This window comes from Lepisosteus platostomus, chromosome 9 (assembly GCF_059453375.1).
Source record: "Lepisosteus platostomus isolate fLepPlt1 chromosome 9, fLepPlt1.hap1, whole genome shotgun sequence".
Lineage (NCBI taxonomy): Eukaryota > Metazoa > Chordata > Actinopteri > Semionotiformes > Lepisosteidae > Lepisosteus > Lepisosteus platostomus.
In genome coordinates this window covers 8,215,338-8,240,615 of record NC_142619.1, presented here as the reverse complement: position 1 = coordinate 8,240,615, position 25,278 = coordinate 8,215,338, and the positions used below count along the sequence as shown (strand labels likewise).

The window sequence follows — 25,278 nt, the reverse complement described above, 5'->3', positions numbered from 1 at the left end:
TACAGGGCATTCTATTAAATCCCAGTGCGATGCTATACATGTATGATTTTTATTAGCAACTACACGATTTACCTAATCATACGGATGCCCATTCCTACAGAAATGGAACCCATTTCTTTCTTTTTTAGGGCCCATTCTGAATTAAACTAAGTGAAGAAAGTGGTGGTTGGTCTTTTTTTAAACTGACAAAACAAGGATGGATAAAAATTAATCTCATAATGATTTTAATATCCAGATTCTGGAAGCTCACATCTAATAACCTGCCAAGGTTTTAGGGAGAACGTATAGATAGGAGATGGGGGTACAGTTAAGTAAAGGTGACTTAAGGCAACTCTTATAAGCGTTTGATGACCCTTCAATTTCATTGGAGACATTGAAGGGGAGCTCTTCCTATACCAATTTAAAGAAACTGTATATTCTGAACAGATCTCCATGCTAGCTGGATTCAACATTTACTTTACTAGGTCTTAAGGAATAGTAACAGATTCTAGGAAACATTTTCAATATTGTTTATTATGTTTAGAAAATTTGTGAGGCAATTGACAAACCTGTACTAATGCAATCTGTCCCAGTGAATTCCACATTCTACATTACTTTTATCCAGTGTATTGTATACCCAGAGTTAACTGCACAAAGGAGAAACAAACATTGTTAATACACTTTTCCCTTGATTGATGAATGTAATTCATTCCTTAGAAATGTGATAATTACTGAAATCTAAACTTTATTACCCAATATTAATTATTTTTACCTTAACAAAGTACTGGATAGTCAAAGAAATTGCTTGTGTCCGATTCCCCTATTTTACCTTAGCATAGTAGTTAACAAAATGAATAAACTGTGTAAAGATTCTAAGAACGCAGACACACTGAGGAACTGTTATGGGAGACTGCAGTTGGAGAATGATGTTTTCCATTAGACTACAAAGCATGTGTGTTCATTGTAGCACAAAACATTTAAAAACTGCAAAAAAACAAGTTATGAAAATGCATAATTCTCTAAGTAAAGGATGTTTGTAAATCGTGGGATAGGTGTATAATCATCACTAATATATACTTTTACAGTATAACATGTCCTACCCCAAACTAGTACATCATTTCATAAGATGTCATGTGTTCATCCAAAATGACTCAATTCTCAGTGCTGAGTGTTTTGTTAAAAAAAACAACGTATAGCCTTGCTTTAATCATCATACAGTATTACTGTTACTAGAACAGTACTATTAAATACTAGAATTGAAAATGACAAACTTACTGCAGCTCAGGTCGCCTGATAATAAGGTTGTTAGGTGCAAGGCTCTTTCGTAGAGAACACAAAAACAGCAGCTTCAAACTGAAACACTTTTGTATTGTCAGATATCACAAAGTTAATTCAGAGGAATTATCATGCCACCTGCACACAAAAGCAATTGGAACAAATGCTTATTTTCCTAATTCTCCGGACATTAAATACTTTATATAAATGTGCATTAGCTCTTTGGGTTTTTTAGCAGAGAAACAGCAGATGTTTATTTAGTAGGGAAGCCAATGATGCACTCTGTTCTGGCACTTTAGGGCTAAGGGTGCAGGCAATTCAAACAAACCTCCCTAATATTTTCTCCTAAGAGGGGGGGTCTCTACCACAACAGATGAGAAATAAATGCTGTTAATGTTCAACCTTTTAATGGGAGAGTAAGAGTTCCTCATCTCGTTAAATCCCCAATCCCTGCTTAGACACAGTTCAAATAAAATGAAAACAAATATATTAAAAAAACATTCCTCTAGTGTCCCAAATGGCTTGTTTGCCGAACCCTAATAATACCTCACACTCTACCTACACAATGTAATTCGCACCTCCGAAATTTGACTTTTAAAGAGAAATGAAAGGTTGATATGGCAACAGGAGCTCGAAACAGACCCTGGCTGCCAACTTCAGGGCTCATTATTGCACAGCTGTGGAGACAGACAGCCCATACAGCTTTTTGTCCCTGTAGAGAAACAATTTGGAACAAATCAGCAGCCAAAATCCTGCAGCAAGGCATATCAGTGAGGCCTTGGCTAGCAGTTATGACCAGGGAGCTGATCCCTAACTGGTCTCCAACATCACCAAGATTAAAATCCATCATGGATGCATACTATAGAATTTTCTTCAGCTGGTGTACTTCACTACTGTTACGTTTCAAGTTAAAATTATTTTTTATACACTTATTTGGCCTACAAACAGCCTTTTAAACTGAACATTATATTAGTAACATACTGTATCTATTAATATGCTATCCATCCATTTTGTAACTGCTTTATCCAATACAGGATTGTGGGGTACCTTGAGCCTATCTCGGCAATCAATGGCGTCAAGGTAGGATACAGCCATTGAAGGGCACACACAGACACAAACACACCAGGGCCAATTTTCCCAGAAGCTAATTAACCTACCAGTATGTCTGTCTTTGGACTGTGTGAGGGAACCAGAGAACCAAGCAGAAACCCATTGAACCAGTGAACATGGGGCGAACAAGTAAACCCCATGCAGATAGCACCCCAGGAACTGAATCTTGTGTTCATAGCAATGCTAACCACTGTGCCACCACGCTGCCCTCTATTAAAACTCATAATTTTTCATTCCTTTATTTTACCAGGTTAGAGAACAAAACTCCATTTACAATGATGAGCTGAAGACCCCTTTACACAGCAAGGCATTTACTGGAACAATCCAAGTGAAGAACCGTGCTCAGCTGTACAACAGCCTCCCACCGGAGATCTGAACCCACAGCCCTCTCTGCCAGGTCTGGAGCCCTATTCACTCCTCCACAAAGCTGCCTGTGCTTGCCTATGCTGTGTGCTTGTTTGAAAAAGACCTACATTAGGTCAAAATGGGAGCAAAGAGCCTAATGAACACAACTCTTAAAAAAAGATCTGTCCACTAAATTAAGTGGCGGTCTTACTGGCACAGCTTATCCTGTCCAAGACAATGATCCTAACTCAGGCAGAAATTCTTTGAAGCACTTGCATGAGACTGCCTTCTTTAAAATAAGTCAGAGCTGCTGCTGTGTTATGAACACTTGGGATGAGGGTATTACCCCCACACAAGCTCCCCCTCCCTGATGCCAGTCAAAAACTAGGGGTGAGTGAAATAAGTAACTACGCCCTCTTTTTAGTCAAGGTTCCAGTTACAGCTCTGTTACGAATAGGGTTTACTCAGTAGACCGCTGAAGCTGAAACCACACAAGGGCCGGAGACCGCATGACATTTAAAAACAGGCACTGGGTGCAGTTTATCACAGGCGTGTCATTCTGGAGGCATGGCTGGCCTTAACATTAAATCACTCCAGTCCAGTCTATATGAGGCTTCAAAGAGAGACTCTGTTTATGGCAACTAACGAGGCAACATGTGTCAGTTTGTGTGTAGTGATGTACTGGAGCTTTAATCTAATGCACGAAAAGGCAATTTCAGTTCAAGGTCAAAAAGTATTCTGCATTGCTATAAGTGGTTGAATAGGGATAAAGAGTTCTGTGGAAAATCAATAAAACTTTGCTTGCTATACACTCTTATTACAATTTAATAACGGCAGGAATGGTACAATTTAAGAAAACGTTTATTGCTTGACTCATTCGTTTTTGAGAAGAGAATCATTTCAGAAGAGAGCGTCTTTCTTCTGTCTATTTTGACAACCTAATTCTTATGAATAGATGAGCAGATGGTGAACAGCAACTTATGTTTTGGTACTGCATTTTCTATCTGCACATTGAGTAGTACTTTAATTTTCATTATAAGCTAATTGTTATTTTCCAATACAGTGCCATGGGGGAGACAGGACCTACACAGACACAAACACATACACTCTCTCACCTGAGCCAATTTGCTAGGAAGCCAATTAACCTACCAGTATGTCTTACCGGAAACCTAGGAGTATGAAACCCAGAACAATTTTCTTTTTTTCTCCACTTTTTTCAATTCACATGCTCTAGTCACAGTCCACAGACTTAACTACATGTAAAGACATGAAACTTCTGCCTGGTTTGGCTGGAACTCATTGGTTACAACTTATGAAACTGCTGTACCACCTCTAACTGTTTGAGACATTTTCAGGTGCACCTCAGCATACTGTTATATTACACAGCTCAGCAAAGACACTGTGAAGTGGTGTATTGAAAAAGCGCCAATCTATTTGTAACACTGTCAACATGTTGCAACGTTTAAGTAAAACACAAACACGAAGTAATTAATATTCAGAGCAGTTTGCCCAGCCCTGTTGCCGAATCCAGACCACTCAGAAACATGATGAATCTTCATATTCAGCAGAATTTGATTGCAGGGCTAGACTGACCTCCAAAGGAGTGAATGACTTCAGAAATTAGGAGAACATTAATAAATCCTCTTGTAACAAAAACTACACTTCATTCTTGAACTAAACACTTCTGTACTTCTGTTCCAAATAAGAAAGACAAAAATCTGTTCCAAATCATTTGATGAGCTGGCTTTGAATGAGACTCCTCATCGAGGGGAACTGTTAGAATTTCAGGATTCAAAATTTAAAGGACTGCAAAGAACACCAGTCCAAAAAACTAGCTCTCAGTCTTCATTTCCTTTCAAAATTAAAAACGTTTTTCTCTTCAGCCACAACATGTGAAGGCGGGCCACCGCATCTTCTTAAGAAAAAGAAATAGGTTCTCTCTCAGAAAACCGATCTTTGACTGATGAGCGATGAATGAAACTCAAGATTTGATATCACCTGACTTAGATTCAGTGTTAAAGCAGCTGAATCTCTGTAGCCATACATGAAGGTGTGGGTACAGAAAGATCAACTCTTTCTGCATTCTTAGGTTGTCAAGTGAGGGGCCAGCTAAAAGATCAGATCTTTCTCTGCTTTTCCAGCTCAAACATGGGTCTTAGAGGGAAGCAGTTGTGAGTTTTGATAAATGTGTCTTCTTAATTAATATTTGGAGTTATTAATGACACACTGCAGCTAAGAAGATCAAAAATACTACACCTCATCATACACAGTGAAACGGAAATTGTACTTTCAAATCTAAAGGCCCAAATTATAGAGAATGATCAAATAAATCATTATTATTTATATAATGATATTAATTTTTTCAGGGCTTTCTTATTTTCCAGAACTGAATTCTTTGGAAAATAAGTGCTTCATTATGAATTATAAACCAGGTGTAACAAAAACTCACATCTCGACTAAGTTACTTTTAAAACAGATAAAATATTATATTTTTAAAACACTTAAAATATTTTATTTGACTTTTGAAAAACAAGCTGCATTTTTTAAGAGAGAGACTTACAGCAGTAGACTGTACAAACTATCAGACTTCATTGAGAAGAACTCTAAGGTGAACATCTTCTTCTCTAAGAAGAGTAGGCTGTGAGAAGCAAAACTCTATGTCCTCCCACATTTTAATACAGAAACCTTGTAAAATAGAAAGCAAATCAAACATCAGTCTTAAATGTGATTTAGTCTAGACTAATTGATGTACACTTTTTCAAAGCCAAACAAGAACAGCAAGCTTGAAGCAATGCAACATCAGTATCAACTCCTGGGAGCCCCTTGACTGAATTACAAGGGAATCACTGGGCCCAGGAGCCCCAGAATGTTAGAATGAGAACATAAAAAGACAAAAGAAAAGTTAGAAATGAGAGGAGGCCATTAGACCCATCGAGCTTGTTTGGTAGTTGATATGAAAGAAAGCAAAGCAGGAGTGTCAAAGGGAGCAGGCCATGTCCAGATCTGCGCAGTATACAACCAGATATCTCTTTATACAAGATAACTTTATCAAACACTCAAGAGTTCTGCAAACATCTTCGACAGCCCATGAATGAATCCTTAAGTACAACAACTGCCTTGGAGTATTTAACTAAGCAATCTACACATTTATTTAGGAGTGCAAAGGTAACACTGACATACTATCGGTAATATTTTTAATAATAATCCTTACACTTTTATAGTATAGCACTTTTATGGGGACTCCCCTCCACCACAACATTGTGGACCCCCCACCTGGATGATGTGACGGCAGCCATAGTGCATCAGTACGCTCACCACACACCAGCTATCAGTGGGGAGGAGAACAGAGTGATGAAGCCAATTCATAGATGGGGATGAATGGTAAAGGCCTGGAGGAAATTTGGCCAGGACACCAAGGTTAACACCTTAAAAAAGTTTTTAAGACTGTTTTGAGTCTCTAATTGCAGATCAGATGGGTTTCACTGAATGTGTCACTCTACACTGTACTCTACATTTATAATCATAATTATCTAAACCTATAATATCATAATCATAATTAATCTATCCTTTTAGGAATTAATGTTACAAAATAAAGTTTGAAAAGATATGAACTAAATCAGATGTCAACTAAATACAGCTTAATTACACTGCGTTTAATACATCCTGTTGGAAATGTAGAAAATAAAATGTTAAAGTCTGCAAAAGGTACGATCTGCAAGAAAGTTCTGCTTTGTAACCAACAACATTCCTGCAGTAATACCCACAAAACTATGTAACTCCTACATTGAGTTAAAAGTGGGTCAAAACTTCAATTGGGAGACCCACTCAAAGGGCGTCCTCTCTATAGTAAGGCCCCAGTGTGGTTGTACCGGCTGTACCTCCTATAGATCTGCCAATATAAACATTAACGCATGAAACAGAATTGAAAACATAACCCCAAGTTGCACTGCCATACAGGGTGTCAAGAGACGAATTTTCCGTTCTTCTTGTGAGTGAATGAACCGAACTGAGCACTCAACATCACCCAACATGATGGACAAATCAGTACAAAATGTCTGCCTGTCCCCTCTGAACCTTGAACTGCCGGCGCATTGTACTGGCCATTTTGCTACACCCTTCATGCACACCTTTTTTACATAACGTTTCTTTTGTGAGAGGCACACGGCACGACCTTCAGAAATTCACCTCCATCGACTTAAATTACAGTTCTGAAAATGTTCCAGCCACGAATCGGTAATCATCAGTAGGACCAAAAAGTAAAAATGGACAAAAAAGGTGGCATTGGGGTGTAAGGATTGAACAAAAATGCTCAGGAAACTGGATCCTACTAATTGAATCGTAAGGATCTCTCAAGGGCAAGATTTATGAACTCTGCACACTTTCTGAAATACAGCTCCAAGGTGGTAGAGCAGCAGGGGGCATTTGAAATGTAATGAGGAATGCAGGGAACATGTGTTAGCTATAATGGAAAACAACTAACAGACCCTGGCAGGGAGGGCTGAGCAGCCTGTTAAGATCCCTCCTAATTGCGGGAGCCCCTCATATTCGTATATAATACAATTTATCGAGAAACATGATCCCATCTTTGCAGGCGTACAGAGGGACGCCGGGGGTTGAGGGAAGCAAAGCTTATCCAGGTAACTTTTTTAATGATGCATTCTTGCAGTACGGCGTGGTGGTGCAGGGGTTAGCAGTGCTGCCTAACAGCACTTGGACCCTCAGTTCCAAACCAGACCTGGCGTGCTCTCTGCGTGGGGTTTGTAGTTCTCCCCATGTTCACGTGGGTTTCCTCCGGGTGCTCCAGTTAACATACTGGTAGGTTAATTGGCTTCTGGGAAAAATGGCCTTGGTGTGAGTGTGTGTCTGTTTCAGTGTGTATCCTATGACAGATTGGTGTCCCATCCAGAGTGTCTCTCTCCTTGAGTCTGTTTCTTGCCAGCATAGGCTCAGTCTCTCCTGCAATCCTAAATCGTAAGCAGTTAGGAAATGGATGGGTGAATGGATGGCCTTACTATACTTACCATTATTAAAGTCGGGCACATAAGAGGTTAATGCAATTTTTATTTAAATCTCTGACATATTGCGTTCAGCAAACCCATACCCCCCCTCCCCCCTCATTATTTTTTCTTGGCTTTTATCCCAGATATTTATTCAGTAGGATTGTCCTCATCCTTGTGATTTTACAGAAGAACTATGTAGTTCTTTAGTTTTATGATTTACTAGAGAACAAGAGAGCAAATGGCTCGCTCTCTAAGGATATACAGTATCTACCTCCGGATACCCCATGTTGAGCAATGTTTGAGACTTTGTGGGAGGGGATTCACCTCAGGTCTGCATCAAAATAAACCGTGTCTAGATTAAAATTAAACACTAGACCTTTCAAGAACATGAGAACATATGAAAGATTACAAATGTGTCCGTATGATCCACTTATTTGGCTTCTGATCTCATGATCTCATCCATCCATCCTGATCTAAGGAGCTCATCCAGGCATCGTTTGAAGTTTCTAAACCACTTTGCAAGGCATATTTTTCCTGACACCCATTAACTTTTTGATACCCCAAACTGTTTTACGATCTCAGATTTCTTCTTCAGTCTTTCACTTCATTGCAATAAGAACATTCCAATGTTCCATCCGTCCATTTTCTAACCGCTTTATCAAATTCAGGATCACGGGGGAGCTGGAGCTTATCCCGGCAAGGAACAGCTGCAAGGCAGGATACATCCAGGATGGGACGCCAACCTGAACAGAATTTCCTTTTTAAAACAGGCTGGATTTTCATAGACAGCAATTCTTTTAAGCCATTTACAAGAAAGATGCAACCACACAAACTAATACTAAACTCATGCTCATAATCCATGAAAGACTGTCAAGCCACATACTATAGAAATGCACTACATAAAAAAAAAATCTTATGAAACCTAATTAAATAACCCACATCAATCTAGAGTAAACAAAACACATACATCAATCACATCAAAAGTTTGTCTTTGAAACTGCTGTTAAGTAGCTAATTTGAAAAAAATATATATGTGCAAAAGAAAACATTTTAAAGGCGGAACGGAAGTGCTAAACAAAAAAAACAAACATACGTCACACTAAACTGTTCCAAATGTATTAGGTCATTGTATAATAAGCACATGCTGCACAACATCTCCACAATGGCTTCACCGCCAGTCTCAAAAAACAGTCCTCGGAGTGGCTCCCGAGCCAGAAAGTATTGATTCTGATGGTACAGGAAAGAGAGGCACAAGTACTCAAACACTCTATGGACACACTAATACATCTGTGAGGAAACCACTGAAGCTTGAACCCATGAACAACACAGCTGGAAAGGAGATTTCAACCTCTCTCGTAGAGTTGGAACAATCCTGAACTGTCAGAGTATACCTTCTATAGTAAACCGATGACAGAAATTACATTACAATATTAGCACAATTCCATACAGGCATATACTCTTAATACAGTGCCTATAGAAAGTCCACACACCCTTCCTAAAGTAAAAATTAAAAAAAAAAAACATTTCAGCCTAACAGCCAGAGATCAAGACATTAAATCAGAATTAATTTTACCTTTTTTACACATTGCATCCCACAATCTCCAAGTGAAAAACAAGCGCTCAAACAGTCTGAAAAGCAATGCGCCTGTTGCTTGTCAGCTTAGGCTGTGGCTCTCCCTATGATACTGTCCTGGATAAGCCGATTAGAAAATGGATTGATGGATGCTCCTTCTTGGTTTCTGGAACAATTAGATGCTTTTCAGTGCAATTTAATTTAGGTTTATGTAAAGATAAAAGTGTAAATCTTCTGATATCTCATGTTCTAAAGCTGTATTTCAAAGCATTTAAGGGCTGAAACTTTCTGAGAAAAGAATCAGTTCATCTGACAAGCAATCAGGCAACATTATACTTACTTTCCATTGCTTTTTCATGGCTCATTTTGTTTTGTAAGTGATGCATTTGGTTAAATGAGAATGAGGTTAAACTGTTACTGAAAAGTAGCGGTTTGCATGATTCAGTTTGCTTAGCTCTAATCAGACGTGTGCCCATATCAATTATTTTCAAAGTACATCTTCAAAAAAAATTAAGATATACATGGCAAAAATATAAAGAGTGAGCTACTATTTTAATTTAGAAGGGAACTGCAGTCCCAATATCTCAGACCTGTTTTTAAATGTCAGTAACAATAAATAAATTGTCGTTATAGAAAAAAAAATACAAATTTCAAATTAAGTACAAAATTGTGAACTTGTGACAGTACTGTAAATTACCATGTTGTCGCAAAACTTGCACTGGAGTTCCCACAAACTGCAAAGTGAAGCGGCCCTTCCTGCTCACTAGTTACTGTAATGACTAATGTAATGTGATGTACAAGTGACTGTGCAGCACACATTTCACCGCAGAATGTTCCAACATGACCTGCATGCAGAGTTAATAAGTAAGTTGTATTTGTCAGCCGTCTCGAAATCGAAAGCAATATTTGTCTCAAGTCTCAATTCACAAGTCTGCAGGTTTACAATGTAATAGGGCCACAACACATCACCGGGCATTTTGTTGCCTCGTTCTGAATCACCCAATATGGCGCTGGGTAAACCTGAAATGCTTTCTATTTTGTGATGAAAATTGGAGGTTTTACAAGTTACTGTTTAAATTTTACTTTTATTGTGGCTTGAAGTGTAGTCATAAATGCAGATTCTTTCTAACCTCAAAATATGAAAATAGCATTGCAGTTCCTCTTTATATGTGCACAGAGAGGCAGAATCAATGTTTTAACCACTTCATGCAATTCAGGGTTGTGGGGAAGCCAAAGCCTATCCCAGCAAACAATGGGTACAAGGCAGGATACACCCTGGATGGGAATGCCAGTCCATAGCAGGGCAAAGACAGGCATGCACTCGCACCAGGACCAACTTTCCCAGATGCCAATTAACCTTTATTATAACCTAATTATATCTTTGGACTGTGGGAAGAAACCAAAGCACCCAGGGGAAAGCCAAGCAAACACACGCAGAACATAGAAACTCCATAAATATAGGACACCAGGCCCAGAATTGCACCCAAGACAGCAATGCTAACGACTGCGCCACCATGCTTCCAGGTACAGATAATATACAATGCAAACAAATGCAAGAACATTCTAGTTCAGCAATTTTCTGCATTCAGAAATTTAATCCTGGGTCCTCCAACCTTGATTGCTAAATACTGTATAACTACCTTTACCTAGGAGTAGGCTATGGGACGATAAATGATAAAATAAACTAGATGAATAAAACATCAGTACCAAATTTAGACAATGTATTGAACAATACTGTTGTCACTGGAGGCACGGAAGTGATATTGCACATCAGAAAGATTTTTTTATCTTGGAGCATAACACCATGTAAAAACAGTACATCCAGTTACAGTTTAGTAGTGTGTATTTAGAGCATATACCCAAACTGTAAGTAGAGAAGTCGGATATTGTACATTTTTAGACAATTAATTACTAGAATTATTTAAAGGCAACAATGATTAAACTTTCAAATTCAAAACGTATCCATGCTGTTTCTTTCCCTGTTGATTGAAACCTCTGAAGATTGAAATGTTTAACTGACCAGAATTGTTTAACTTTTTTGGCACGCTGAGCCCTTTTTAAGTTGGTGTCTTTAAAACGTCTGATAAAATATTTATACCAGTTTGGACAGATCCTCTGTAAGTGATATTTCGGCATTCTGTATAATATTTAGTGAATGGTTAGAGTGACTTCTTAAATCTACTTGTTAAGTGACTACAGACCTATTTAAACAGTACACCGAGGAAAAACAAAGGCAGGCCTGATAATGCTTACAGTAGCCACACATCATATTCTATACCTGCAGGAAAACACAAGTGCTTTTTGGAAAAACATACAGTATTACCCGTGGCTACCACTCTGAATAATGGAAGGTGATGCTTCAGATAGCATATCTGTGTCCTGACATGCGACAAGGACTTATTTCGCTGTGTAAGATTGAATTGGAGATTAAATTGAGCAATGACGAATACTGTTGCCTATTATGACGATATATTTGCCCCAAATCTCTGGTTGTAACTCCACGGACATTTTAGTGAGTTCATGGGCTCTGCAATAGGTGGGATGTGTTAGTTTACATCAGTACCCTCTTGTACAAGCCGAAGATACATTTTCTGGCTCAGGAAGTTACAAAGAGCAGACTATGTTTTCAGACTGCGTGGAGATATTCTGGAGTTTTCATGTTTGGATTGAATGAAGAATCATTTCAAAATATTTTCTGAACCTTGCCCGTCATCAAACAGCCAAAATATATTTTAAATACACAATTCATGCTTTCAGAAACTATGCATTTGATGCAATGCAATGCAATGACCTATGTTTCTATCAAAAAGTATGTTACTGCACACAGAACACAATAAATGTTAGAATGCAAATACCAGCATTTCTGTTTCAGACCCTTCGATGCACATATTTTCAGGAAGTTTCTCTAGCTCTTCTCTATGCAGCAGTGTTATGGAATAAATGTTTCATATAACAAGAAATGACACATGTCTACGGTAGTATTCATTTCTCTTATAGACAGGCTCTCGGAGTTTGGCGCATATGCTTTATTAATCTGTCACATGCAATTGCCGTGATCTAGTTTGTGTTACTGAGCAGCTACTGTGGCTCTACAGTTCGTATCACAGAACACAAGAGGCGGCCAGGACCCTTCACCCAGCAGTCAGCTTCCACTGGTCAGACTAGCACTATACTGTAATCATTTTCAGGACCAGCTGGCCCTGTGCCTACTACTGATCGGAAACTCATCCACTAACTGCCGCACTTTTCCCAAATCGACATAATAATTCTCAATTATTTGAAATAAGGAACCAAAGAACCAACAGATGCTGAGCAGTACCAAAGGCATACCCTGAAAGCACAAAAGAGGATTACAGAAAAGTACATAAAGTCACTTACATGAGAACATGAGGAATGCACAGAAACTTAGCCAGGAAAATGCACTCTCAAAGATATATGCTGGATAGAGAGAAATGGAAAAACAGAAAGCACTAGCTGTGGGAATTAATGCCATTTTCATACCACATCCTAGTCAGAAGTGCACCCTAGCAGGGTGCCAAGATGATAATTCAGACAGGCGTCGAGCTGAGCCTATCCACATTTGTCACTGCACTTTTACAGAAGGGCTATTTGGTGTTCCCATTGCCAAATGGTGGATTCACACAGAGAAAAATGAAAACATACACATATGACACTGGGCCTCAATGGAAATCAGTCACTGTCCCAGCTTATATTTTGCTGGTGTTTTCCTTGTGTCAACGGGCCGATGGATAGCACTGTCTCCTCAAATGACAGTTATGAGCTCACACTGTCTGGCTGGCACGTCTTGGCCCGGAGAGAGATGACAAACACCAAAAACAGTTTGTGGCTGACACCAGAAGAGTAAATCACAGGGCACGACACAACAAACTCTCAACCAAGTTAAAACCGCAACTCAAACAACAAAGTTTCTTTTTCTTTGGTTTCTACTGCCCTCACTAAATCTTATCATGTACAGTATTTGATTCATTGAGCTTTCGAAACCCCCAAAAATTCAGAACCATTTTTCTTTTTGCGTTTCCTGCAAATGCAAAGAATTTTCATCCAGAAGGATCCCAAAGCACTAACAAATAAGAGGAGCATTGCCTAAAAAGTCAAATAATAATAATAATAATAATAATAATAATAATAATAATAATAATAATAATAATAATAATTGCTTACACGTATATAGAGCTTTTCTGGACATTCCACTCAAAGCGCTTTACAGGTAATGGGGACTCCCCTCCACCACCACCAATGTGCAGCTATGAAATGAGTGCCTGAAACTGCATGTTAGTAAGCCACTATGCAGGAGAGGAAGTGGTTCAATTAAACTGATGGGGAAATAGGTTTAGAGGTGCACATATGGGCTAGATTGAACAACCAAACTGGAATTCATCCAGGACCCTGGAGTAAGCACCCCAAGTCTGATAGAAGAGCTAATAACCACAGGCAATCAACTGATTTAGCATCTCATCTGAGGGAAGGTACCTCTTACGGTACTGTTTCCTCTGTCAACACTCTGGGACATTGATCCATCCATTATCAGAAGACTATGTATTCCTTGAAAGAGTTGTCGCAACCAGGAGCCTTCCTAGGAAGCTTAGGGCACGAGAACACTTGCCCATCATAGAGCATAATCACACAAAGACAATTTAGAGAAACATATTAACCTAGCCAACATATCTTTCAGGTGGGAGAAAACTGGAGCACCAGACAAAAACCCTTGTAAGGATCCTGGAGCAACGGTTTGGAAGTTCCAGTGTAGAGGGAAGAATGTCACCTACTGATGCTGTCATCGCTAGTTATCTGCAACACAGGTGGCCATACATACCCAGGCCAGGCTTTACATATGAGATGGAGTGTCTGCAGTTCCTTTCCCAAACTTTACATACAGTACATAAAGGTTTATCTCTGTCTCTTCTATCTATAAAACTTTGCTACAAAAGTCCTGGCTCTTCTTTAGAGATCTGAGCAAATTTTGATACATGATGGACCTAATGTCATGGTCAGGCCAAGCATGGTCTCCGCTGGAACAAGCTCACTTGTCTCTAGTGTCGATATAACAAAGAATTACAGCAACAGAACAGATTCTGAATTTTACAGAAAGATTTTGTCTGCTTCCATAGCAGAAAATGCTTCTATACAAGCATTTAAAGCAAACAAAGGAGAAAACAGATGGAAAATCCTAGAGTGGCTAAGTCAATTTCCAGATTTAAACACAACTGAGCTTAAATTTTACATGATGAAGAAAAATTGAAGACATAACACCCCAGGAATAGTCATTAATTTAAAGTGGCTGCAGGAAAGCATTTAAAATTATTACATGAAGAGTTTGGTAAGCTCAATGGATCACAGAAAAGGATGTTCTACCAAATAATGATTTTTACAGTATGAAATTTACTTAAAGTGAATGTGTCCAAATATGTATGGTCACTTGAAATCACTTCATGAGTTCAAGATATATGTTTTTGACATATGAAGTATGATTTTATTATAATATTAAAAAATGCTTGCAATGGTTATAATTTCCTGAAAATAAAACCGATATTATACTTTACTTATTATTCATAAACTCATGACCACAAGCAGAAATTATGTGAATGTAAAGCAGAAATACGAGTTTTGTCCCAATGCATTTGGATAGCACTGTACTGTATATCATTCTATAGGGAGACATTTTACACTTTTCAACATTATTTATGAGGATGTTTCATCAGGATATAACTCAGTGAGACAGCCTTCAGTGGTTACCAAGAGGGAAAATCTTGCATCTTGAAGTGGCAGTGACAGTGTGGTATTGTTTTCTGATTTTCAGTCTTATGGTGGCTTTCTTCATATACAGAAAGACTGTACTTTCAAGCACAGAAATATAATTAACCAAACTACTCATAAAATGAGATTAGAATTCAAACCACAGCTGAGATGTTGCATTAAATACAGTCATGTCGCAAAGTCTCGTCATGGTTTCAATGAACTTCTCAAGGGAACTGCTGCTTGAGAGAACTTATATCTGTTGTTCACGAACACAGCAGGACACTGGCTGTAGTTTTACATGAAGCCTAATATAGCCCATTCTTTCCATCTTCTCTCCAGTCTGATTGTTATTCCACTGCCTTTCAGCTGGAAAAAAATACCAACTCCTGTGTGTCCTTTCTGTGTCTGGCATTCCAAGGGGTAATGACCTGGAGGCATTTCTGGCAAAAGTTAATCCTTTGTGAGGCAGAACCTGAGACCTTGTGGTCACCTTTACAACTTCACTGGAAGGCAGGGAAATGGTACTCCCTTATTTGCAAATTACCAACAGCAAAGTCCCAAGAAACTGCCAAGAGAATGACAGGCACATCTCTAATTATCCTGTTGGTGGTGAGGGGGAGTTTGTTGTGTCCTGAAGGTCTGGAAAAGCTGTGTTATATAAAATCCTACTGTCTTTCCACCCACAGGAGAAAACCACAAGCTGCCCTTCCTCTCCCAGATCGCTATTAAATGAGTGGAGTTCAGGTGTATTACTCTTTAGGAATGGGATCTGCGGGGGTGGCACAGGGCTGCAGAACTTGTAGCACAAATTAAACCCAGCTAAACGATTCTCCAAATCAGACCACATGTTCTCCTGTGTATTCTATTCACATTTGTTAATATCTGTAGAAATGTATTCTAGTGAGCTTTTTCATTACAGATTAACACTTTTTTTATTCTTGGGTACATTTTGCAGTGAGATAAATGAGAAAGCCCAGAGAAACCTTTGTTTCTGGAGACCAGAGTTCATGACTCCAAAGGTACTGTATACTGTAGGGTCACAGGCTCATCTCCTCAAGTAGAAATGATATGGTTTGAACAGACAAGTAAACTGAATTTCGCCTGAGAGGGGATTTGGGAAAATTTAAGGACCATAATTGGTCATCAGAAAAAGACAGGAACCCAATGTGCATTGACAGTTTGCCTTTCTATTAAGTGGTTTACCGCACATTCCTTGGACAGGGGAAACAAAGCATTCATATCAAATTTAAAACAAAATACCAGAATACAGGAAAGTCTAGAAAATAATACTACACACTCGCTTATCCAAAAATTATGGCATTTCAAAAAATATATATACAAATGGATAATTTCCTTTTCTCAACTTTTGGCTGTATTTCTGAACACAAGGATTCAAATTGATAACTGAGCTAATTTACCTTAAACCAACCTAAATACTCTTGAAGTGCACATCAAAACAGGTAATTTTAGGTGTTTTCTAAATGGGTGTTTTAGGTATTAAATAAATTTTAGGTGTCATCTAAACAGAAAACAAGGCTAACAATAGAGAATGGAACAAAGATAAAGCACCTTTAGTTTGGATTTTAAAGCTGTTCTCTGCTGAAGACAGCATAAAAAGTATTCTTTCCTAGGCTTCTCAAATTCACTTTTTTCTTGAATGCATAAAGCTTACAATCTTACATTTAATTGGACCCATAGCCTTTGAACTACTCCAAGCACTCACTCTTCTTTACAAGAGGGGAAGACAGTGGATGCTTCTAGTGTTCTAATACAGCTGTGAACTGAGCCATGTTTACGCAGCTGAATCATATACATGCAAAAGGGATACATTTTATTTTCTCAAGTGTTACGAATAGCAGAAGCACAAATTCTTAGGTCATCATGATATCACACTACAGCCAAAGAGAGCAAGCAGACACAGCTTGAAGTGGCTAGTCCACTAGTTTCTGTTTGCAGATGAACCACAAGTGTCACTTTGAACTGCCATACCATCTTACTAAGAAACTCTCTTAATTCCAACAGAAACAAAAAGAAATAAAGATGATGGGTATCACATCCTTCCTCTACCCCATTTACTGAGAAACAATTTAACCTTGAACATTTTAGATGTGTGGGGCAACTGCATTCCACACACTGTCGTTAAGGAAGTGATATGGCTGTAAAGCTGTTATTCTCAATGCTTGCTCTCTAAATGTCTTTTTTTCTAAATGTGTCTTTCTTTAATGGACTTTAAACAATGTTTTGTTAAAAGAGGCTAAAAGGAACATTTTTTTGTTAAATCATTCAGTCTCCATTCTTGTGAAGACTGGTTTCCTCTGATCTTTTTTCACATTTTGGAAGTGCAACATATATGAATAAAAATGAATAAAAAGCCAATAAAACAGGCAGCCTGAAGATTTACTGTGATCTGATTCACTGAGATTTAAATCCCCTAGATTTGTATATTTACTGAGGGAATTTTGGGGAGATCTCCATTGTGTTTGTCTTGCTCTAGGGGTCTGTTTTTCGTGATTTAAGGAAATCAGTGACATCAGCACCAGGCCTCTAAAATAAATGGTGATCCAAAATAAAACCCCAAAACTAAAAACTGAGCACTGTACATGATGCATATAAGAGAATGGTGCTTCTTATCATTGGATCGGTTGCAAAATTATGTGCAAAACTCATTGAAAAAAAACTTTAAACCAAGGACTGGGTTCACAATTCTGGATCTCTGAACGCCCCCCACAAACAGTAGGAAACTAACCTTTAATTGAACTAATAACATGGTAACCTACAATTGAACTAATTACATGATTAATCTAGCCTCTTTAATAGTTTTGGCACTCATGTTTCAGGTTTCCTTTTAGCTATTATGTTTTATAAGGAACTTCCAATCTCCCCAATCACCAATTTTCAAGCAGATTAAAGTTCTGAAAAGACAACTGTGGCAGGACAGATTTTGAGGGAACAGTTTAACTGTCCTGCCCTTAGATGGTGTTAACGGCCTCTATTACTGTAAATAGACACACTGGGTGTTGATTAGTTAATTAGATACTTGTTGATACAGTAGGTATAGAGGGCACATTCTCATGTGGGTGACATGACTGGGCTTCATGATATTAGTGGGTGGTTGGGTCTTTGTAGTTTGGGGAGGTTGTTGAAGAGTGATGTTTACTGAAAACTTTGTAAGATTTCTATAGTAAAATCTGATGCACTGACCAATATTTTCCAATGTGGGTTTTAATGTGCTCAGATCCCTCAAAACACCTTCAGTAAGAGTGTGCTCTGTTACAGAAACTTCTTCCATTTAAATAACCTACTAATTAAGTAAGCAAGATGTTGAATGGAATGAAAACCAGCAGGTGCAATTGTCCTAAGGAATTAGAAAGCCTTGCTTAAAACATGTTTGACTCTATCCACCCATTTTCTAAATGCTTCACTCAATTCATGGTCAAGAGAGAGCTGGTGCCCATTGCAGCAAGCAACAGGCACAAGGTGGGTCACACCATGGTCAGGATGCCAGGACTCATTTAAAACATTTCAAATCTAAAAGAGACTAATATTGGATTACTAAGATACTTACTGAATTACTTAATGATATATTAACATTACATCTTAAATTGTTCTTAATGATATTCTTTTAAATTTAGAAATATACACACATCAGGAAGGCTCTTCCTTTATGTCCTTTATCACAAGACCAATGAGCTTCACCTGTAACCAACGTGTTCTGTGCACTTTCACACGATTGTCTCTTAACGCATCTCTTGGGGAAATGAGCTGGAAACACAAGCAAATCAGTGGAAGGTCAGGAAATCCCCCATGTGATTTGTAAGTGGGACACAGTAACCGTAAAGCACAGGAAGCAGGAAATGACAAAAGACCCCTGAAAGACAGAACCTTCTGTGTTTTGTCTTTCATTGAGAAAATGATTTCAATACCCAAGCTTTTGGGACAGAGACGATACCCCCCCTAAGGAATTTTTTTAATGGCCAGAGGAGGAAACAGAAAAAAATTAGAATAAATTGTTTACTAATACCAATAACCTAGGGGATGAAGAGGAGTACGAAATCTTCTAAGATGTTTACGCTCACTAGGCCTGTAACCACATCAACGAAAAACACAACGCTGACCAATACAGTTACTATTCCACAAAAATTCAGTTTTTGTTTAATCCAATTGAGTAAAAAACAATGTCACTGTGTGTGAAATAAACATGGTCCTAATGGCCCTGTGCTATCCTTATTGGTCTTGGTGCCATTTGTTTAATTTAGACAACAGTTAAAAGATGCAATGTGGAAGTTAAGTTTCATCGGAAAAAGACAGTAGCAGTAAGCACTCTAAGTAAACCCCTTTCCTAGTAGTCGGCTTACATTAGGTGGGCTTGAAAGACATGTTGGATCCCTCCCTGGGTTTTTGCTTTCCGGGGAGGAGATTCTGTTGTGGTTTTCTTGGTTTCCAGGGGAAGGGTTAGTAAAAGACAATGTGTTTCTTATTACAGTAGTGCGAATCATGATCACAGTGCATGGTTAACAGTGGGCTCTCACTGATGATAACCTGCACAAAGGCTGTTAAAAGTGCTTCGGTCCTGAAAGCTGTCTGAGACATGAGACAAGTAGACATGAATTTCAAACTACGTTTTTTTCAACAGGTACAGCACAGGGAGCAGGTGTCTGTGTGTGTGTGGTTATATTAATACTGCATGCATTTGTACGTTTATCCAGATGTAGTTTCTGTGGACATATTCCTTTCCCTAACATATGTGAAGTGTTGATGTTGTTTTCACACATTTCAATGATGCTAATGTAAATTATGCTGCATAGTCAAAAATACACAGATTGCATGTTGGATCCAAAAGGTGGAGTGCAAAGAAGGTTCAACAGTGTCATCACAGTGACATTAACTTAAGGTCTCCACTCCATAACACACGTGACCGCTGCATGAATGTCTTCTAAGGGCAGTCACATCTGAAGAGATGTAAATTGTGAAAAAGTATTGTGCTCATCAAAATGAGAAACAAAAACCTGTACTCTTCAAGTTCAGAAACGTATTACAAATGAAAAGCAACTTCTTTCTAAATTAAAATAAACATATCTGGACACAGGGCGGGCCAGTATTTCTCATTTGATCAGTTCAAAACATTCAGCAGTTTAAAAAAAGTTTCCGCCAAAGCAATATGCTGATTTTTCACATCCATTTATTAGAACTCTTCCAAAGAACTATGGAACTTCACATATACTTAAAGCACAGCCAAGCATAGACTTCTTTTTACTCAAAATTCTGTTGAACCTGCTTTCTCCCACATCTCTGCTCCTTTATAAAAAAAACAATTCTCCATCACAAATTCAATATGTAATCTATATGTCTGGTTTTGTCCTTTGTGTTTGAGATGCATGAGTGATGCAGAGCTGAAATCAGATCTCACCATGACATGTGAGGTGTACACAACTGCTCTCGTAGATATTTCATGTGGCACTTTCATTTGAACTGCTTATTATCTGTGTCCCAAAACAGGATATGGAAGTCTTTGTCCATCATGTCCAACGACTTCAAGCAAATTTAATGTTAGCTCCCTGCTGATGCAACTACTTCACTCTGAGATGCAACAGTGCAGACTGTCTTCAGAATCTGAATGAATGACTCAGGAACACTCAGGCAATTATTCCTCAAGCCACATGGAAGTGGTATAAACATGTTACAAAATTACAAAGCAAGAGTCATCAGAGGGTGGTGTATTTGTTAATGAATCAACTGTAAAACATGAACCAGAGGTCAAAAGTGGAAACTATGTGGAAATGCTTTTAAAACTGAGGACAGAGGATATGCTGCTATGCAAATGGATATGTGTCTAACATTCTACTCAGCCTTGTTGTTGAAGCAGATACCATAGCTCTTTTCAAGAAAGGGTTGGGTGAGATCCACAGATCAATTAGCGACTCAGATCAGACTGCCAAGTAACTCGGTAGAATGGCCTTATCGTGTTTGTAACTGTACTTAAATTACCTAAACTGGCCCTGGATGATCTCCTGAGTTTGTTTTATACAAGCCCTTTAATAAATTCACTGAATCAGCTGGTGATCACTTGGACAAACAATAATGAAGAAAAAAAATTGATTGGATTCTGTCCTGTACTATGTTTAGGGTTTAAGAAGTAATTATCTTGTGCATGATGAAGATATTAAATTCCAATTTATAAATCGATGCCAAATCTGATTTATTAGTGCTAATTCAATATGCAGTGAACTTAATTCATAGCAGTTTTTTTATCAGAAATGCAAAGACAGATGTTCTTAATAACACAATTTCTTATGATATTGAAGCTGTCCCAACACCTTTAAGAAATGGTACTGGACCTCTATCATCCCAGATTTAAATCTATGATTTAATTCTGGGCTAAGTATACACTTGCTACTTATTTGAATATTCAGTGTTGTGTGCTCTGGTATCACCACACTGGGAAAACAAGGCAAAGCTGACCAGTAGCTATCAGTTCTCCACCATCTTAATGTCCATCATTCTGAAAACAGCTGGCTGTACCTGATATTTTCAAAACAAGTTAATTCCTAATGCTTGCCATGACAGGCTCCAGGTCCCCTGCAACTGGAAGAAGCTGTTAGAAAATGGATGGATTAGTGATAGTTACTAATGTCTTCTACAACACAGGCATTATTTAAACTCTCTCTAATTTGTCTTCATACCCTCATACAAGTGCAAGCACTGTTCACACATCAACCTGCTTCATCACTGTAGCCAACATTCTGACAATTGTTTAAGCCAAGTTGTAGGGGAGTACTGATTATTTGTTTGTAACTCATATGCATCTTTTACTACAGTACATCAAAGGCTGGGCATAGGGCAAAGGCTGAAATACTTAGGAATGATTTAACTGTGCTTTTGAAGAGCAATCCTAAAATCATTCTTGATTTTAATTGTCAGCCCATGTCTCACATGTGCTCTCTGTTAGGCGGCTCTTGGTCTGTCAGCCTGCTCCTCCCATTCTCCTTCTTCTACTGATAATAGCGGCCTATCTGTTCAGAAACAGACGGCCTGTGTTCCTGCCACAAGCCAGACAAGCAGACAAACTACGCCTCAGGAGGTAAATTAGTACCACATTGATCGGTACCCCACGCTAACCACGATCACAAAGGGAATCCACCAACCTAACTGACACTGTATGAAAGAGAGTTCCACATGCAATGTTTCTAGAAACCCACCACAGTGAAGTGTTCATTGACAGCCTTGACAAATTATATTGAATGAACCACATCCTTGATTCAATTCAACATTTAGCTTTCAAGTGATGCCAGTTTGCTTTTGAAAAAATATAAAACTATAAAATTGCAGGTTGGTTTGAAGTTTAAGTAGATATCAATGCCAAAACTTCAAATCTGGTAGAAAATAAGAATAGAACATTGCAGAATTGCAGTCCCAAAAAAATTCCCATTGGAATCAAAGTGACACAGCATTCAATTAAAAAGACAGAGTGGCCACTTATTATACAGATAACAGTTAAGTCCACATTGTGTTAATCAGTTGTCACAATGTTCCATACTAATAAGTCACATACACAAAGTCTTGTACAAATAAAAACTATGCCAGATTAATGTTTTAGTATTATCTCACGATCTCCATCAGAATCAGGTCAAGATAAAGTCCACATCAGAGTCAGAGAGTCTCAATGGGCCAGAGCTCATCCTGGTTTCTTTGTGGGTTAAATGCTACAATCGGGTCCTGGCTATTTCCCCACATCAAGGGAAAGATGGAGTAGGCAACGAGGCTTTTAAACCCCTGTGGAGGTGACTAATACCACAGAAACAATTTCTTTGAGATTGAACCATATTTACCAAGGCACTAAAGGTCAGTGTCTGCAGCTGAGCCTCTGTGGTTTTCAGAGTTGGTAAGGGTAACTGGCTGAGAGTCCAGTCCCTGACGGCCTACCTGCTGTTTAAGCTGCTGGACCAGACGATCCTTTTCCCTTTTGAGGGCAGCTACTTCATCCTGTGTCTTCTTCTTCTTGGAGGAGGAAAGCTCCAGCAGGGCGATGTTGGCGTCTTTCTCACTGATGGCTGCTAACAGGGCCTCCTGCCTGTAACACACAGTAGAACAGCAACACTTTTACATCATGAACAATCTGATGACCAAACACAGAGAAGCTTACAAAATCTGCGGCTGGTAGCAAGGGGAACAAACTAATTAACGCCTGGAGCTGCCTATGTTTCTGTGTTTTAAAACTAAATGTTCAAAACAAGTCAAAACCTCTCATAACAAATACACTAACAGTACAAATCAAAACAGTATATATAATTGACCAATCAGATTTTGTAAGCCAACCAAATGCATCTGACCAAGCTTAATACAGTTTTTGCAATACATAATATAATTCAGCTGTACATTTTTCCATAAGAGCATCTATAAATCAAAGCAACCAAGTGTGCTTCAAGGGTAACTCAGTTTCTATCCAGCCTTACAAAACAGATTTCTTGGCAGCAGTAAAACCTGACCACAAAAGACGTCATGCTTGGAGATTGACACTAGCCTGGGAGAAGTCTAGGGCTCATTGGCACAGTCACACCAGTTAGATAAACCCAACAACACTCAATCACAAGACATTCACAAAACATATGTACTATACAGTGAGTAGGTGCCAATCACACCCAAAAAGTGCATCTAAAACAATCAACATCTGGAAGTATTGGTACAGTACTGGGGCTGCACACATTCTATGTTGAAATTTAAGATGAATTTGATGCTCTGCTTTTTGGAAGACAACAAAATATTGTCAAAAACGGCATTCCAGTCAGGACTGCTGTGTAACTTGCTTATTTCTCTATCCCATATAAAAGAGACTGATATGAGGCTTATTTTTAAAATGATAAAGAAGATATATAAAGAAGAAGATATACCCCCTACAACGGCAATCAAGTCAATTCGATCAGCTAATGAATGACAGGATTAAACACTATATACATGAGAGTCTGAGATGCATATAGTAGGAACAATTCAGGGATCTAATATATTTCCCTTAGATCCTGGAATGTTACATACTGTATCACTGTCTTCAGAAATGCTGCCAAGATTATGATTTCTTGTAGACCCGGGAGGATAGATAAGAGACTGATAATCCATCAATCTGAGGAGATTATTCCAAATAAGTGAAGGCTTGTGAAAAGCAGTTAACTGTTTATTCAAATGTCCAGTGATTTTACAATGATAGCTCCTATATAAAGGAGAGACAGTCCCTGAGCTTAGATGAAGCAAAATAAAGGATTCTGAGCTTATATTTGTCTTAAATAAAGCTTCAACGGGACATGTGATAACATAAAATTCATTACAGTCAAACCACCTTTCATCTTAGAATCGCCCAAGGTTGTCAACAAATTCTAACTCACTCACCTATCCAATTAAAAGCACTTGCAACAGAATTTGTTGTAAATACTGTGGAGGAATTGGAATAGGTATACAGGGGAATAAGAAATATGAGATGGTACAATGATTTATATAAAGGGAATACTACCAAGTAATGTACAGTAACTTGTAAAGAAGACCACCTAGCTAAAATGTCTGTCTCAAAAGATTTTATTCAGTAACTTTAGCATATTCTCCTTATGAAATAGAAATCAGGAGTTACCTTAAAGACAAAGTAGGTAAAACCTGAGTACTACCACTGAACAAGAATATGAAGTACAAGAGCAATCATCCTCAAATCAAAGGCATAAGGACCAAGTACAGCCACTTTATTTTACAGCAATCCTACCAATGTTGTCAAATACATTCAAACCACAGGGGAATTGACTGAGGGAATTTGAAAGATGTCATTAACATAGAGTGAAATGAGATACCCAGACTCTGATTTATCAAAAGGACTGATGAAGGCAAGTTGTTCAAATGCCAGACCTAGTGGATTTAATGAAAGAACGAACATGGGTAATATCATACAGCCCTGTTGGGTACCTTGGTCAAACATGGAATATACAGTAAGGTCATCAGTGATCACATTTGAGCCCACACTGTGGAACTATTGCATTGGGTACATATCACTTCAGTAACTGATTTGCTAAAACCCATGGAACTTTCAGCACATTCTTATTTACCATTAAAACAGAACATGAGTTTGTCTTTAATTACAGATGGTAACCACATTTCATTTAAAAAGTAACACTAGCTTGAGGGAAAACACCTTACAATATAATCCACAGTACACAATCTGCAATCTCATTTATTCACAGTTTAAGCAAATTCTTAACATTCTAAGTGAAA

At 38.3% G+C, this 25,278-nt stretch overlaps 1 protein-coding gene across 13 annotated transcripts in view; it reads right to left on the bottom strand.

Annotated features, from left to right (window-relative positions):
- LOC148654505 (ELKS/Rab6-interacting/CAST family member 1) overlaps positions 1 to 25,278 on the bottom strand; it is a 341,414-nt gene that overhangs the window by 54,424 nt on the left and 261,712 nt on the right. For all 13 annotated transcript variants that reach the window (XM_088646780.1, XM_088646779.1, XM_088646777.1 and 10 more), the window contains one exon: positions 22,960 to 23,107. In XM_088646780.1, coding sequence (XP_088502906.1) covers positions 22,960 to 23,107 — 148 coding nt within the window. The remainder of the gene's footprint in view (positions 1 to 22,959; positions 23,108 to 25,278) is intronic.